The sequence below is a fragment of the Lissotriton vulgaris genome, chromosome 5, assembly GCF_964263255.1.
Source record: "Lissotriton vulgaris chromosome 5, aLisVul1.2, whole genome shotgun sequence".
Taxonomy (NCBI): Eukaryota; Metazoa; Chordata; class Amphibia; order Caudata; family Salamandridae; genus Lissotriton; species Lissotriton vulgaris.
The window spans coordinates 105,811,626-105,826,849 of record NC_141693.1 but is presented as its reverse complement, the minus strand read 5'-3'; the positions used below and the strand labels follow the sequence as shown (position 1 = coordinate 105,826,849).

Sequence of the window (15,224 nt, the reverse complement as noted above, 5' to 3'; positions counted from 1 at the left end):
AATTACTCCTACTTAAGTGAACAGGCATATTTCGCACAATTGTTTTGCATCAAAACAGTAATGCGAGATTACCAAAATTAGTAACATTTCTCTGGTATAACGAAACTTTGTCCAGACCTGCAGGTGACATGTATAGAGAAGGGGTAGGAGGTGTCAGGGTGTGAGGGACAGAGGGGTGCCATGAAAGGATAATGTTGTCGTACATGGATATTGCAGCCCCACTGGGGTGCCACTTAGTGACGAGCATGAAAGAGAAGATCTGGGCTAGCAAGTATGAAAACCTGTATAAGGTGTTACATTTGGAGACCAAATACAAAGAGGGATCCAATGTGAAAGAGAGAGGGAGCTGGTAAAGGGTGTCCACAAACAGACTGCAGCATTTACTATATATACCACCCTTTACTCCAAAACACACCAAGAGTGCAGCATAGGGCTGTCCAAATATTTAGTCATGGTAAGGATGGCACCCTTTAGCTTTGAAAGGTTAACTTGTTTGGGATATGACAAGGACAAGAAGCATGGTGGTGATATTGACAATAAACTGTGGCTAAAGCTGGCAAATCCAGCCATGCCAGTGTGGACTGTGCACAATGTGAGCAGATCCTCCCTGCAGCATATGCCCTTTAAGGGAACCCACTCATGGGGTGGTGGGGAGCCAGCATTATAGTGAAGCGAATGGGACATGTTGGAACTTCAATAAAGTGGCCTGTTACAGATCACTATGCACAATTCTGTATGAATGCTCCAAATACAATGGGAGCACTCATTGGTTCACTGTTTCCGGAGGCAAGGTGCCAGCGGAAACACTAGAGGCAAAGGACAGTATTCCAGGTGAGCGGAAGGTCATGGTTGCAGGGTTGGAAGAATGCTTGGACAGAGCAGTGGCAAGTAAATTGACAAATGGTTTTCAGTGAGGATTTAAGACACCTTATATCAGAACATGCCTAGCCTCTGGAAAGAGCATTTGGGATCATTAAAAAAACTTGCCAGACATTATAAAGCCAAAATTGACTAAAGGAATGCAGGTGAGTAGAATGGTGATCCCATTTTGGGACAGTCTGCTCCCAGATCTTTTAATATTGCATTTGGACTTTGTGCCGGAGTAGGATTCCACTGATTCACCACTTGTTCTGGCCAGAGGTGGGGTTAGTGAATGACTACAGGGACTATGGAGAATGCTCCATGGCGTATTCAAGCATTGATGAGACAACTGCTATGGTGCAGAGAAGTGTGGATGCAGAGATGGGAGAGTCTAATGTTCGGTCGGCCTTCTAGTTATTATTGGTGCACCCAAATGACTTTCCACTGTATGGGAATCAATTCGAAGGACAGATATTTGTAGAGAAAGCCATTCCTACTGTGTGTTCTCTAGCATTTACAGTTTTTGTAGACATTGAACACATTCTTGGAATGGGTTGTGTTGTTGCTGGTGTGGGTGGGGTGGGTGGTGGTCGTCGTATAGGTGGTGCTGGGTGGTTTCTGAGCAAGTGCTGGACTCTCTATTGGGAAGAAGAGGAATAATGAAGAATGCAGACAGTTAATGAACATCCTAGAAGGCTGGCCGAGGACATTGGTGCGCTGTTAGCCGTAGTAAGACAGAGGGACCAGTGACGACTAACATTTCAGGGCATGAGATTTGAATTGGTTGCCCTTGTATCAGGACTATCAGAGGACAGAAGGGAGACATTGAGGGCGCTGGTGATTGAGAAGATAGCCAAAAAGAAGTGGAAACTACAGAAATGTGAGCAAGTGCTGGGTCACCTGAAATTTGCATGTAGTGTGGTGGCCCTGGGCTGAGATTTCTATAGGCACGTAGCATTTGCCATCAGAGGGGCGACTAAGCCATAGGGTGTGATTTACAGAAAAGCTCCCTCTGGGGTGTGGGGTTTGGCTCGCACTGAAGTGGACACTAATGGGAGGAGCAGTGACCAGAAGACTGGATAAGGCATCAACACATCAGACCTCCTCTATCTATCCCTGTAATAGAGAAATGGAGGTAGATCCTAAAGGATGTCCTCCTCTCCATAAATACACACACTAAACTACTTGAGGATACAGGAGCCACAACTGTTCACTTGCAGGTCAGACTCACCTGAGCAGAGGGTCATCAAAATATTTTTGAGAGGTCGTTTAACCCGTAACATATCAAGGCATATCAAGGGTGAGACGACCTCTCAAAAATATTTTGATGACTCTCTGCTCAGATGATTCTGAACTGCAATTGAACAGTTGTGACTCCAGTATACTCAATTAGTTTACAGGAGCGGCCCGTGCAGGTAAGAGAGGTGGGGCGGGAGGAACTCGACAGACTACGACTAGGGAAAATTAACTATTTGTAATTTTCCCTCGTCGTCGAGGGGAGATTAAAATATTTTTAATGTTCCCACGTCTGTCGAGTCATCCCCCCCCCCCACTACGCCTCACCGCTCTTACCTGCCCAGGCTGCTCCTGGTGGTTTAGAGCGTGTATCAACACAGCAGAAACATTTTTGACTTTTATTCTGGTTTTACTGTCTATGCAACTGAGGTGAGGTAGACCCGCAATCAGGAATCCATATTCTTGTCATTGAGAATGAGGCAATGGTCGTGAAGAAACTTTCATGATGGTTGGGCGCGTGGGCCGCTGTGAGAGGTAATACTAATTTGTCTGTCGTCAAAGGAATATTGTGTTCTGGGCAAGGCACATACATGGTTTAGTTAATTAAGTTTTAATGAAAGACAGGAATTTTTCCCCAATGACCACTTCAGGGAAAGTGGCATTGGTAGCAAACGTTTGAGGATATAAACCAAATCGGTGCAGGAGAAATTTCCGGGAAGCATGCTAGAAGTTTGGGTTAGAGGAAAAGGAGAGAGATACAGAAGAGGCTCCCCGGCAAAGTCCCTCTTTGAACCCCCAGCCCCCAGCTTGTGCTCCAATTGGGCGGCTAGCAGCTTGTCCGGGGCACCCAATCTGGTGCCCCCTCTTTCCCGGGCTTGTGGTTGTCCCCGCCCTAGGGAGACGTCCCTCATGGGCCCCTACTTAGTCCGGCTTTGCCTCCCTGGCCAGTGATTCAATAAATTGCATATATAGTAACTGTTGCCTCTATCACCTTCAGTGGGAACTAAAAACGAACTTAACACCTTCGCTGCGGTGGCTACTCCGTTGCAGCGCTAAGGGGGCGGGGGCCTCGCGGCGCGCACATGCTGGTGATGGAACCGCTCCGTCACCAGCCGCGGTTGAGCTGTGGTTATGACGGAGCGGTTCCGTCATGGCCCCGCCCGTTCAATGGAACGCCCAGCCGAGGGGAGGAATCCGCGCCGCGCAGGCTCGGCGAGCGGCCCATGACGGAACCGCTCCGTCATCAGCACAGCGCCACCGCGGCTGATGACAGAGCGGTTCCGTCATCAGCACGGAAAGAGTTAAATGACAGACCAAGCAGCGTATAACATTTCATGAGACTAATTGTTGACATTTTCTGTCATTTTCTGTCTGACTGGAAATAGTCAACACTAAACAAAAACAATTGTATTGTTACATATTAAACTTACTTGGTGGCACTTGCGTGCTGGAGACAAGGGGTTAAACAATCAAGGTTCGAGATTCGTTTTAAGATGATGAGGTACACTGAAGAGAGGATGCTGAGGGTGCATGAAATGAAGATAAAAATGGTTGAAGAAGTAAAGTATTGACAGGAAAAGAACACCCTGGCCCCAGGCTCAGTACAAAACGGCGTGTATTGATTGATGACCAGTTGGGAAACCTATTTCTTTAGATTTTTTGACTTCAAATTAAGTCAGAGGGATTTTGTTTGCCTGTGATGTATTTAGGCAGATTACCACACCACAAACAACTGCGTGTAACTAATAATATGTAAATATAGTGTACGAAGCACAGGAAACCTCACAGTGTTTGTTGTTTGGAAGAACTCTTTGCCTATACTGGATGCTGTGGTTTGGCGGTGGACACATCAGTGCAATGATTGCATGGGGTTCTGCAGCAGGAGTACAGCTGTTGTTAAAGCGGCAGGTGCAGTGGCACCGGGCTGCTGCGCAGGGGATTGACGGAGCTGTGCGCCAGCCTTTGGCACAGCTCTGAGGAAGGAGGGGTGTCCTGTGCAGGACAGCTGCAGAGGCAGGGGTGCGGGGGGGCTTCAGAGCTGCTGAAAGCTCGGCATGACATGTGCCAACGTGTTGAAGGCAGTGGGACGCAGAGCAGGAAGCTGACAGGGCTCCCTGGCTATGATCAGCGCCGCAGGTCAGTGGCACTCAGCTGCCGGGAGGATGGGTTGATGGCGGGGCACCTCTGGCGCACCCGCGAGGATGAGTGGGCTCCTCTATCCGGTGCCCAGTGCAGGTGAGAGCGGAGGGGACTTCTGTAGGAGGAGGCCAGCAAGGACGGGGAAAAAGAGGCATAACTCAGGCCTTGCAGCCCCTTCGGCGCAGGGGGGCGCCAACCCTCGAGGGGCCCCCATCGGTTCAAGCGAGTGCATACTCAGCCCAAGGCCAATGAATATCTTTGAAATATGGAATACTTGGGGTGTCCTCATCTCATTCTGCAGTGGGGGCGGGGGGGCATTATGTTCACTCCTCCACTGGAGGGCAGAGGTGGCATAACAGCTGAGGAGTGGGGAGAGCATCAGCACCAAGCAACGCAGTGGGACAGAACACGGACACGGGCGACAGAACTTCAGTAGAGCGCTTGGAGGAAGCTGCATGGAGATAATGCGCGGCTTACCCTGGCCGGTCCCATGGCGCCACCACGGCCTTCATCGCAGAAGCCCACTCCAGTCAGGCGAGGAGTCTGTCCTGTGCCCCAGATGGCCAGCTATGGATGGGCACTCCTGCTGGGAGACCTTGCTGAGATTTGAGCAGATGATGAAATGGATATTGTGTGAAGGATGAGGCATGAAAACATGCTCCGGGGAGCCCGGGGAGGGTGGCCAACACAGCTACAGCGCACAAGCGGAGCACAAGAGTCAGTGTCAATCAAATGAGCTCTGCCCTGCCAACCCAAGCGGGGTGTTCAGGCCCTTTTTGACACAGCCGCCGTGGGGCCCGATTCACAGAACTAACTTAAGACAAAATCCTAAACTTTATCCTTACTTTTGGTATTCACAGAAGTTAGGATTTTGTCTTAAGTTTGTCTTAAGACAGACTTAAGTCAGACTTAAGTTAGGATTTTGTCTTAACTCTGTCTAAAGTCTGTCTTAACACAAACTCAAAACAAAATCCTAACTTCTGTGAATACCAAAAGTAGTAAGTTTAGGATTTTGTCTTAAGTTAGTTCTGTGAATCGGGCCCCCAGTTCCAACAATGAGCCATTTCCACTTTGCTGTGTCTACACAAAAACACTTGGAGCCAATTCCTAAAAGTAGGAATTTAAAAAGTGCTTATTTTGTAATGAAATAAGTGCCAGAGCCGCTGCAGCTTGCACCATCCAATGCCCCGCCAACTATAAGACATGGGCGGCAGGCATTAGTCATTTGTAATGTTTATTGAATTAATAACCAACTGTGGTTGTGCTAATCTCTAAATTAGTCAAACAGAAGTGCTGGTGTTGACAATTAAGTACCTGTGCCAAGCACCGGAAACCACGGCTCAAATTAAGCACTGAATTTTCAAATGCTGTAGACTTTGAAGGCAGTAGATAGTCTGACCCCAAGAGATCATGCTGAAGTCTTGCAAGATCACAGCACAAGAGATTCAGCCATTTTTGGATTAGGCATCCCAATTTACAAAATACGAAAGGGCCAGGCTGGAAATAAAAAAAATCAGCCCAGCCATACCCTGAAGGAAGCCAGGACAAACTGCGTCTCTGGGGTCAAGGTTCAATCAAAGCAGTGTATCTTGTTCACAAAAGTAGCCCTCAAGCCTGAAGACTACTGCTTAAATGCTGGAGATGCAAAATAACCAGCCTGGATGCCTGCTTGGATCAGGTTCGGCTCCCACTTCAGTTCTGACCAAACCATTACAACTAGAAATGTTTTCTTTCGGCATAAAATGTATTTACAGTTTTCTAGACGATGACCAAATTCTTGGAATGGGCGGTACAATCTGCTCTGAGGTGTCTCAGCAAGTGCTGGACTCTCAATGATATGTTACTAGTGGTGACGAATAGGAATGATGGAAAATGCAGACAGTTTATGAACATCCTGGAATAGGCGGCTGAGGACAACAATATGTTTTTAGCACAGAAAAGACAGATGGACCTGTGGCAACTAACATTTCAGAGCATTATATTTTATATGGTTGCCCTTGTATCATTTCTATCAGCAGACAGACTGGCGTGCTTAATTTGAGCCGGTGGTTTCTGGTGTTCAGCAGTGGCACTTAATTGTCAACACTGGCAACATTGTCTCTCCACATGGTGGTGCTGTGTGTCTAATTTAGAAAGAAGCACAACAACAGTTATTTATTAATTCAATATACATTAAGAAAAATACTAATAGCTGCCACCCAAGTCATTCTAATAGCTTTGGGGGCCTGGAATAGTCTATATTGTCACACTTGTATGAGCGTGATGGTTAGTAGTTGGTTTGGTACTGTCACTGGGAGCGCTGACATAGGCAATGGGTGGTGCGCACTACAATGGCCTACTGAACTGATTATTTTACAAATTAAGCACTGCAGACTGGAGATATTGAATATGAAATGTATTTATTTATTTTTGTGTTTTATAGAGCATAAACTTGACCCGTTCGGGTATCAGAGCGCTTTACAGAATCATAGAGTTGTACAGAAGGCATGAAATCTTAAGAGTATACAATCGATTGGGAGGGGGTGGGGGGCTGGATACATAAGGGATGGAGGGATACAAACGTACAGCTTACGTTACAGTTACTCAAGACAAGACCCCGGGTTTCTTGGTGGGGTGACCAGGTCATCAGAGGGAGGCAATAGCCGGAAATTGATCAGGGTCTCTGTGGCGGTTGAAGGTAAAAGTTTAAACGAGGAATTTATCCATAAGGAAAGTTTTGGCCTCCTTTTTGAAGCCTGCAGGAGAGGGGATTCTTCTGATGGCGGGTGGGAGAGAGTTCCATATTCTTGGCGCGGCCCCAGCAAAAGCCCGATTTTACTGGGTTTTTTTCGAAAACGTGCAGGCTGGAGTAAGAGGTCTCTGGAGGACCGTGAGTTTCTGTGCAATATATGCAGGGGGTTTTGAGTATAAGGCCTTGTGTGATACATGCCAGCTAAAGCTGTATTCTGGCCTCAAGAGAAAGCCAGTCCAGCGCTTTCAGGTGTGGAGAAAGGTGATCGAACTTCCTTGTGCCGGTAAGTAGTCTGGCGGCCGTGTTGAGGCAGGCTTTTAAAGGTGCCAGGGACATCTTGAGTAAACCCAAATGTGTGTACTTTCTGATGTAAAACAGACTCTCACAAATTTTTGTGGAAGTGCTCCATAAGAGGTGGAATTACACACCGGCAGCCAATAGCATGATGGTGAGAGAGAAATAAACCTCTGGTGTGAAGCGAAAGATCACTCTGAACAAATGTAATTATTGTTAACAATAGGGCTTTAAGGTATCTGTGCGGTCAAGCCAGACCTAAAACGTATTCACAAGCTCCTAAATCCAATAAAGCTAGGAGGAGTGTTAGGTAGAGGGTTGAGTGCATTACTGAACCCTAAATCATTTTCTGGGGTTTATATTACCATTGTCAGAAAGTAGTGTAAATATCTCCTCTAAGAACACTTGGGGATCATTAGCCGAGTTGGTGGGCAAACTCAAAGGATATTGTCTGCTGCATGGTATACCCGGAAGTGCAAAACAGGGGAGAGTTTACCAAAGTCACTCAGTTGAAACATATTATAAGCATATAGTACCAAAATTAGCCTTTCAAATCTGGAAGATCCTGAAGCCATTTCTAAATGTGCTATTGAAGCAAAGTTATTGGAATTATTGTCCTATTTTGAGATCAGCTGCTTCAAATCAATTCCTAGAAAAAGTTCTCTTTTAAAGCCAACTAGGAGAGGGAGCCATTCACTGAAACTTCTCGCCCTGAGACGCTGTACATGCTGCATGCAATGGTGCGACCAGGAATAGTGCCACGAGGTTCCTGAGTTAAAAGCATTTTAAACCAGTGATTGATTTGACTAGTTTCTGCTCCTGTAAAGGAGAAGGCACCCTGGTGCCAATATAGCTACATATTTTGCCCTCACAGAGCTTGTGCTGCACACAGTGGCATTTTGTGAAAGGGGAAAAAAACAAAAACAACTGTATACATTTTGTGAATGAAGTGGAGAGGTGTGGTGCAGCGGCCAGGGCAGCTGACTTCGGAGCACAGGGTACACGGTTCGATCCCCGGCTTTGGTGGCAGCTCAGCACCATGTGAGTCTGGGCAATATCTCATTTTATTAAGACAACGCCTCCCAGCGCCTTGAGGCTCGTAAGGGTGAGTAGTTTGCGCTTTACAAATACTGATTTACATTTATCTTTAGTCTCAATTGTCAATATGACTCACAAGGCATACATTGTGAGTCCTTGAGAATCGTGAGGCAAAGAAGAAGAAAAAGCGAAGATCAACCTTTCCTTGCAACTTTCAAGGATATCTATCAATGCTTAGTGATCGCATCTGCAGTCACAAACCACTGAATGGCTATCGACTACCCAAGCAATGTTCAACCATTCTTAAAACGGAAGCTGCCTGTCGGGCACATCTTCCACTGTGTGCAGTGAAGTAACGTAACTTCACCACCCCCCCACCTGCAAATTATATGGGGCCCGATTCAGAGAACTAACTTAAGACAAAATCCTACCTTTACTACTTTTGGTATTCACAGAAGTTAGGATTTTGTCTTAAGTTTGTCTTAAGACAGACTTAAGACAGACTTAAGTTAGGATTTTGTCTTAAGTCTGCCTTAAGTCTGTCTTAAGACAAATTTAAGACAAAATCATAACTTCTGTGAATACCAAAAGTAGTAAGTTTAGGATTTTGTCTTAAGTTAGTTCTGTGAATCAGGCCCATGGAGCCCTCCCCACCCCCTGAAACCAGTCAGGAGCTCTCAGGCCAGGAGGGAGCCCAAGAGCTCAGGGGCCCCTTCCCGGACACAGGGGCTGCAGGCTGGGCCGGACTGGGACCCACAACCGGCCCTGGCAAAGTGCGTGGCCGCTCCCCCCCCCCCCCCCCTACCCACTCGGGGGGGGAGGATGGTTGGAGGTGCTGCCGAGCTCTTTTCCGGGGCTGGTTTTCGGACGATTTTGGTACAGGGACGATTATGCTGCAAAAACGGCCCTGTAATAAAAACGGCCCCCAGGGGCCCAAAACCGGCCTTCCACCCGTGCGGTGCACCGGGGGATTGCCCAGTGCCCGCTATTGCCAGTCCAGCCCTGCTGCAGGGGCCAATGTTATGCCACTGACTGTGTGAGTGGCAGCTGAGGGCATTCAAGGACGCATGGACAATACACACCCAATTATGTCGCTTTTGCAATCTGTCACGTATGTTTACATTGCAATGCATGCACAAAGGGAAAATAATGTACAAGTGAAGGTCCGCTGTGCCTGGCAGGCAAACATTTCTGCATTCGGAAACATCAGCAACATTTCGCAGAATGAATCCTGCCTCGTATATTGATTTGTTAAGGTTTCTGAGAATCCTTCCCACCAGCACCTTGGCTTTAGTAGTTTCCAATTATAGGAAAAGGACAAAATCATGAAACATGCTGCCCACATCCGCCCTGCTACAAGTACTGCTGTGTTTGCCAGTCCCTGTTGCTCAAGCAGTGAAAATGTTGCAAATGCACGTTTTGTTTTCAGCTGTACAAGGTTCTGTAGTATGGCTGCTAATGTATTGCTACTTCCAATGAAGGACAGTTTGCAAGTTTCCCCTGACTTAGGAATGGTGCCCAATACCAGTCCATTGCAGATTCATACAATTAGTCAATACAAAAACACTGCAAACATGAAATAAGTATATTACAAACATTTCTACCGAAAATCACAATACAAATTCTGACCGCCGGCTGCAAACAGGGAAAGTGTGCCCTTTTACATGGAATGTGCTGCCCCCAGGGCAGCCGCAAAGCTGTGCTGCCCCCAGCTCAGCGCAGTCTAGTGAAAAACAGAGCGGCTTTTAAGAACCGCTCCATTGTTCACAGTACAGGCATCAACCTGCCTGCATTTGTCTTTTCAGTGGGATTAGAGACCCCTTTGCAGGCGGGTGCAGTGAGCGACTGCACCCACCTGCAAGGGGATGTCTAGGGGGTCCCTAGGCCCCTCCAGAGGGCTGCCATCAGGGGGCGCACTGACAGTGCTCACCTTTTAGGTGGTAAACTGTCAGCCCGCCACCTGTCAGCTTCTTTACCTCTGCACCCAGTGTCTATAATGCGGTGCTGGTGCAGAATGCGGACACAGAGGCAAAGGGGTTCACCTCGGGGATAGCGCTGGTGCTATATATGCGCCAACGCTATCTGCATTACAATAAGGGTTGCACAAGCGTCTGCAGCCCTTTCTGTAATACCAAAGTGCCCCGGGGCGTGCAAAGCGGGTGCAAACGTCCATCATGCCCCTGGGGCACTTTCCATAATACGGCCCCAGATCTCTGCCCAAAAGCCAATGGAAACAGTGGAGAACCCAACACATGAAATGAATCCATAACAAACGCATCAGACCTTCAACACAGATATACAAATGAAGGAGTCCTATCACCATCACAACTATTCAGCACTTGCAGACTGAAGAAGGAAAGCAGCCACACACTTTGCACATGCTCTGGTTAAGCTACTAAACAAACATTTTCGCAGGCTCCCCCTCTGGCAACACAAAGAACCCCTGCAAGGTCCGGATCATGTTCAGAAAAATGAAAAGATTTAAAACTCAAATACTTAAATATCATAAAAATCTAACAAAAACTGATCAAATGAAACCGATTACCATTACTGTAACCATTTTAATTGTGATTTTTAGTGGAACCCTGGAAATGCTGGGCAGACCCATGATTGCAAATGGTCCTGCAGTATGTGGAGTTTGCCAAGGTAAACAAAGTTACTTTAAGACCTTGGGCTGCAATTTCTCCGGCAGACAGGGTTTAACATTTTATTGATCTAGCGGTCTCTGCATTGACGTATATGTATGTATTCTGGGCGTTCATAGCAAAGAAATGGCAGATAAACAAAAAGCCCTAAATAGGAGAAGGTGCGTCTCAGTAATGCACCTCATTAAATGACACTGGATGCTGAGTCGTGAGGCATGTGCGACAGCTTCTCGCAGTTGGTTCTCCACTTCCAATAGTGAATAGTGGTTTTCTGTCACCACTTAGCCTTTCCCATTGCCTATGACTTAACTTGGTTACAATGCAAGTGTCATATATTGAGCATATTGGGAAGGAGGGGGTTTTACAGGCGGGGAAAAAGAGCCCACGGTGTAACATCCCAAATATGTCCTATCTACACAAACTCGGTCACTATTTTACCAAAACTAAATGGATGTATTTGAGGAATAACTCAGTGCCCTCTCCTAAGCATAAACTGATTTCTCTTTAATGATGCAGGACTTTTACCCACAATGTGTGGTGTGCTACATTATCCTATCTGCTCATAGCTGTGGTAAAAGCAACATTATCCATTATAGCGTGTTGCTGTGGGCTATACCAGTTGTTAAAGGCCCAGAACCTAAGATATAGGCTTGGGACGAGGGCCTATAACTAGGGAGAGGGCCTTTAATAACTGGTATAGCCTGAGGTTGAGGGCTATAAGACTGTTCGAACATTCCACCCACTAAGAGTAGAATGTTGTCCTCTAAAAAAAGAGAAACATGAAGACAAACATTGGAATGTTGGAGCTCCGGGTTTATATCAGCCGTTTTAAGCCCAGAGCTTCTCCACTGTGTTCAATGGAGCTCCCAACATTACAATGTTCTAATATAGCCTTATAGCCCACCGTAGTGGGCTATATTGGCTATTAGAACATTGGAATGTTGGGAGCTCCGTTGAAAACAATGGAGTGCTCTGGCCTTATAATGGCTGGTATAAGCACGGAGCTCCAACATTCCAATGTTTCTTTGTTCACAGCTCTGGCTGTGAACAAAGGCTTCATGGAACCTGAGGGGATTCCAATGCCCTCACGCTCCCAAAAGGCTTTGTTTTTTTTGTTAGAACATTCTGTCCTCTAGTGACAGAATGTTCTAATAGCCTTATAGCCCTTCGTAGATGGGCTATACCGCTATTAAAGTCCCTCTCCCTTGTTAAAGGCCCTCGCCTCGGGGCCTTTAACGCTGGAGAGGGCCTTTAATAGCCGGTATAGCCCTCTACGGCGGGCTATAAGGCTATATTAAAGGCCCGCTCCAGCGTTAAAGGCCCGAGCTGAAGGCAATTTGAACATTCTAGCACTAGAGGGCAGAATGTTTCAACAAATAAAACAAAGGCCACTCAGAGCCGGCTCCGAAAGGCCTTTGTGAAAACATTGGAATGTTGCTTTGCCGGTCTCTACCGGCCCGTTGAAGCACGGAGCACTCCATTGTCTTCAATGGAGTGCTCCACATTCCAATGTTCTAATCAGTAATAAGCCATGTAAATGAGTGGGAAGCAATCCTAGGAATCAAAAAAGAGCCCTTCTCAGATCTACAATGACAGAATTTCCTTTAGGAAAATTAGTCCCAAATCGTTGATAATAACAAATGAGGCCTGCATTTTCCTGGACGACCTATTGTTCCAGAAAGACTGGACTTACATAGCATGGAAGTGCACTAGAGACCAGGTGATCCAGATTATAACTATGGCTGAATGAATTGCTGAAATTATGCTAACGAGACTCTAGTAGTAGAAACCAATGTGAAAACTGTAATTCAATTTATTCTTCACATAAAAAGACTAGATGGAATCCATTAATACAAGTCTGAGTTTAAAGATTTTTTGAAAACTTTCAAAAGTAACCAAGGTCAAAAACTATGCTCAGAAATTTTCTAAGGAAGTAGTCTCTCCTTATACTTGAAATTACTACTACTCAAATCCACAATATCTGACTAAAAAATAAAAATGTACCTGGAAAATGTACCCTAGTGAATTCAGATAACTCAAACAGCAGGGATGTAGGCCTGGGCAACAATTCGGGTCATTTCTAGCATATGCAATTTTGGCCTGTTATATAACTTGAATCCTCATATGCTGGTTAAAATTCATACCAATGCACCACTAGCTGGCCTATGAGAGAGGTGAAGAGAGTCTCTAGCTGCCTGTATTCTGTAAATTCAAATCAAATCAAATTAAGAGAAACCTAGTAATAAGAGCTTAAATAATCAAAAACAGAAATAGCGGGAAAACGAATTAATAGGACTTAAAAGCAGTAAGTAATAAAAAAGTAAATTTACAACAATTAACAGAAACATAGTTTTGTTGACAATTATATAAAATAGGAACAGTTATATATTACTTTATGTGAGTGAGTGAGTAATAGCTTTATTCGATAAAAACATATCATAAAAGCACATGTTACATTATAAAAACAATTTTTTCAGCAATCACCAACATAAAAACATTTTTATAAACATAGCAGCTTTAAGATAGCATACTAAGCAAGGGGACTCATTCACTGGATTAATAGTTTTTTTGCAGTTCTTAAACGCCAGGCCCAGCCTAAGAATTTTGCTCTACAGGAGGCAAAGAGGGGTCTTGCATCTGTACGTAATATACGTAGGGCTTCCAGATGAGAACGGGTGCCCAAGCTCCTGCAGAGGGGCTTCAACCACCTCCGTCTGGGGGCTGCGTAGACACTGCACTCGAACAGCAGGTGGGGCACAGACTCTACCCTTAGATCACAAAACGGGCAGTAAGGTACGGTTTGGGCGGGCGGTTTCCAGGTAGAAGTAAACTGGCACAATGGAAGCACCCCCACCCTAAACTTAATGTACAATGATCTGTCCCATGAACTCTGGATGATGTCCAAATAAGGTTCCCTATAGGGGGTCTCTTTGGTTAACAGAAACAGGGCTACGGATTTACAATGATTTACGCTACAAGCCCTCTCGTTGTCTACCCATGACCAATAAACCTTCTTTAATAGTTGTTTTGAAGGTGCAGATTTGTTAGCCCAAGCCTCTCCTAGGCCTAGTTTATAGAGCAGCCTTTTAACCTCCCTAAGCCAGATGATCTTATGGGAGCCCAGTAGGGACATAATGTCACTTAAGGCTTCCGCATAACTGCTAAGTTCTTGCACATTCCAAATTCTGGACCATAGGAGAAGCGGGCGTAATTTGGCTTGATCGCATATTGGCCGGGTACCTGCATCTAGCAGCAATGGAATTGTTGGTGTGCTGTGGGGCAGGCCCATAAGGTCTTTGAGGAAGTTGTTCTCAAGATGAGCCAGAGTATCAACTCTCTGAGTGCCCCACAGTTCGGCACCGTATAGTGCCGCACTCACAACCCTTGCCCTATAGATATCTAAGGGAGCCCCATATTACTTTATGTAAAAAGAAAGGTTATTATTGACTCTGTAGTTAATTCGGTTAAGGATATGGAGAAAAATGTTGAGATATGGCAAAGTTAGAGGGAGACAGGCTACTGGAGTATAATAAGAGGGTGTCAAAAGGACACCCGCAAAAAATGTTTAAAAGGTGAAGCATGGTGAGGTGAAAAATATATTATTTTAAGAGTGGGTATTGGTAAGGGACTTCATAGTCCCCCCCCAAACAAGACAAGGAGAAGACAGAAGGAGCATAAATAGGAGGGAAAAGTGGAAGGAGGAAGTAGTAAGGAATGTGGGATAAAAAAACAGTAGAGAGGGGAAACCAGAGTTGGGTGGATAACCATCTGGCAAAGCATTTTCAAAATTGAAATATCACAAAGGGACACGATGTGGGAAAGGAAGAGAAAATAAAGTGCAAAGTTTGGAGAAAGGCCACTATCTTTTTTAAAATGAATGAAATGGACATTTAAAAAAAAACTTGTGGACAGCAATTGTCTAAAAAAAGCCATTCAGTCAATTTGTTTCCAGTAGTTTCTACCAAATGGTAAATGTCATTCATGTTTAAAACAGTTTAGGGGAAAAAGTTCCTAAAAATGGTTTTCTATAAATTTATGTTTTTGAAGACCTTGACATAAAGAAAGCAGCCGACTCTAGCAGTTGAATTGAGGAGCAGCCTGCGTGGGTAAGATCTGATCTGGTTGGTCGCTCATCATGGTATCTGGTAACTGTTCTTGAATATTCGAAATAAAGAATTCCAAACTGAACTTGCCTTTTGATGGACATTTGCTGTGACAAAAAAAAAAAATTCTCCAAGAGTTCTGTAGTTGTGCCTCCCTCTGCTGCCAGTCGAGGCGCA

At 45.5% G+C, this 15,224-nt stretch overlaps 1 protein-coding gene across 1 annotated transcript in view; it reads right to left on the bottom strand.

The window, feature by feature from the left end:
- The window catches only part of KCNT1 (potassium sodium-activated channel subfamily T member 1), a 1,005,890-nt gene extending 1,001,075 nt beyond the window's left edge, over positions 1-4,815 (bottom strand). Inside the window, exon 1 of the mRNA XM_086920997.1 lies at positions 4,714-4,815. Within this exon, the coding sequence (XP_086777123.1) occupies positions 4,714-4,748 (35 nt within the window). The 5' untranslated portion in view covers positions 4,749-4,815. The remainder of the gene's footprint in view (positions 1-4,713) is intronic.
- Positions 4,816-15,224: the final 10,409 nt, after the last annotated feature.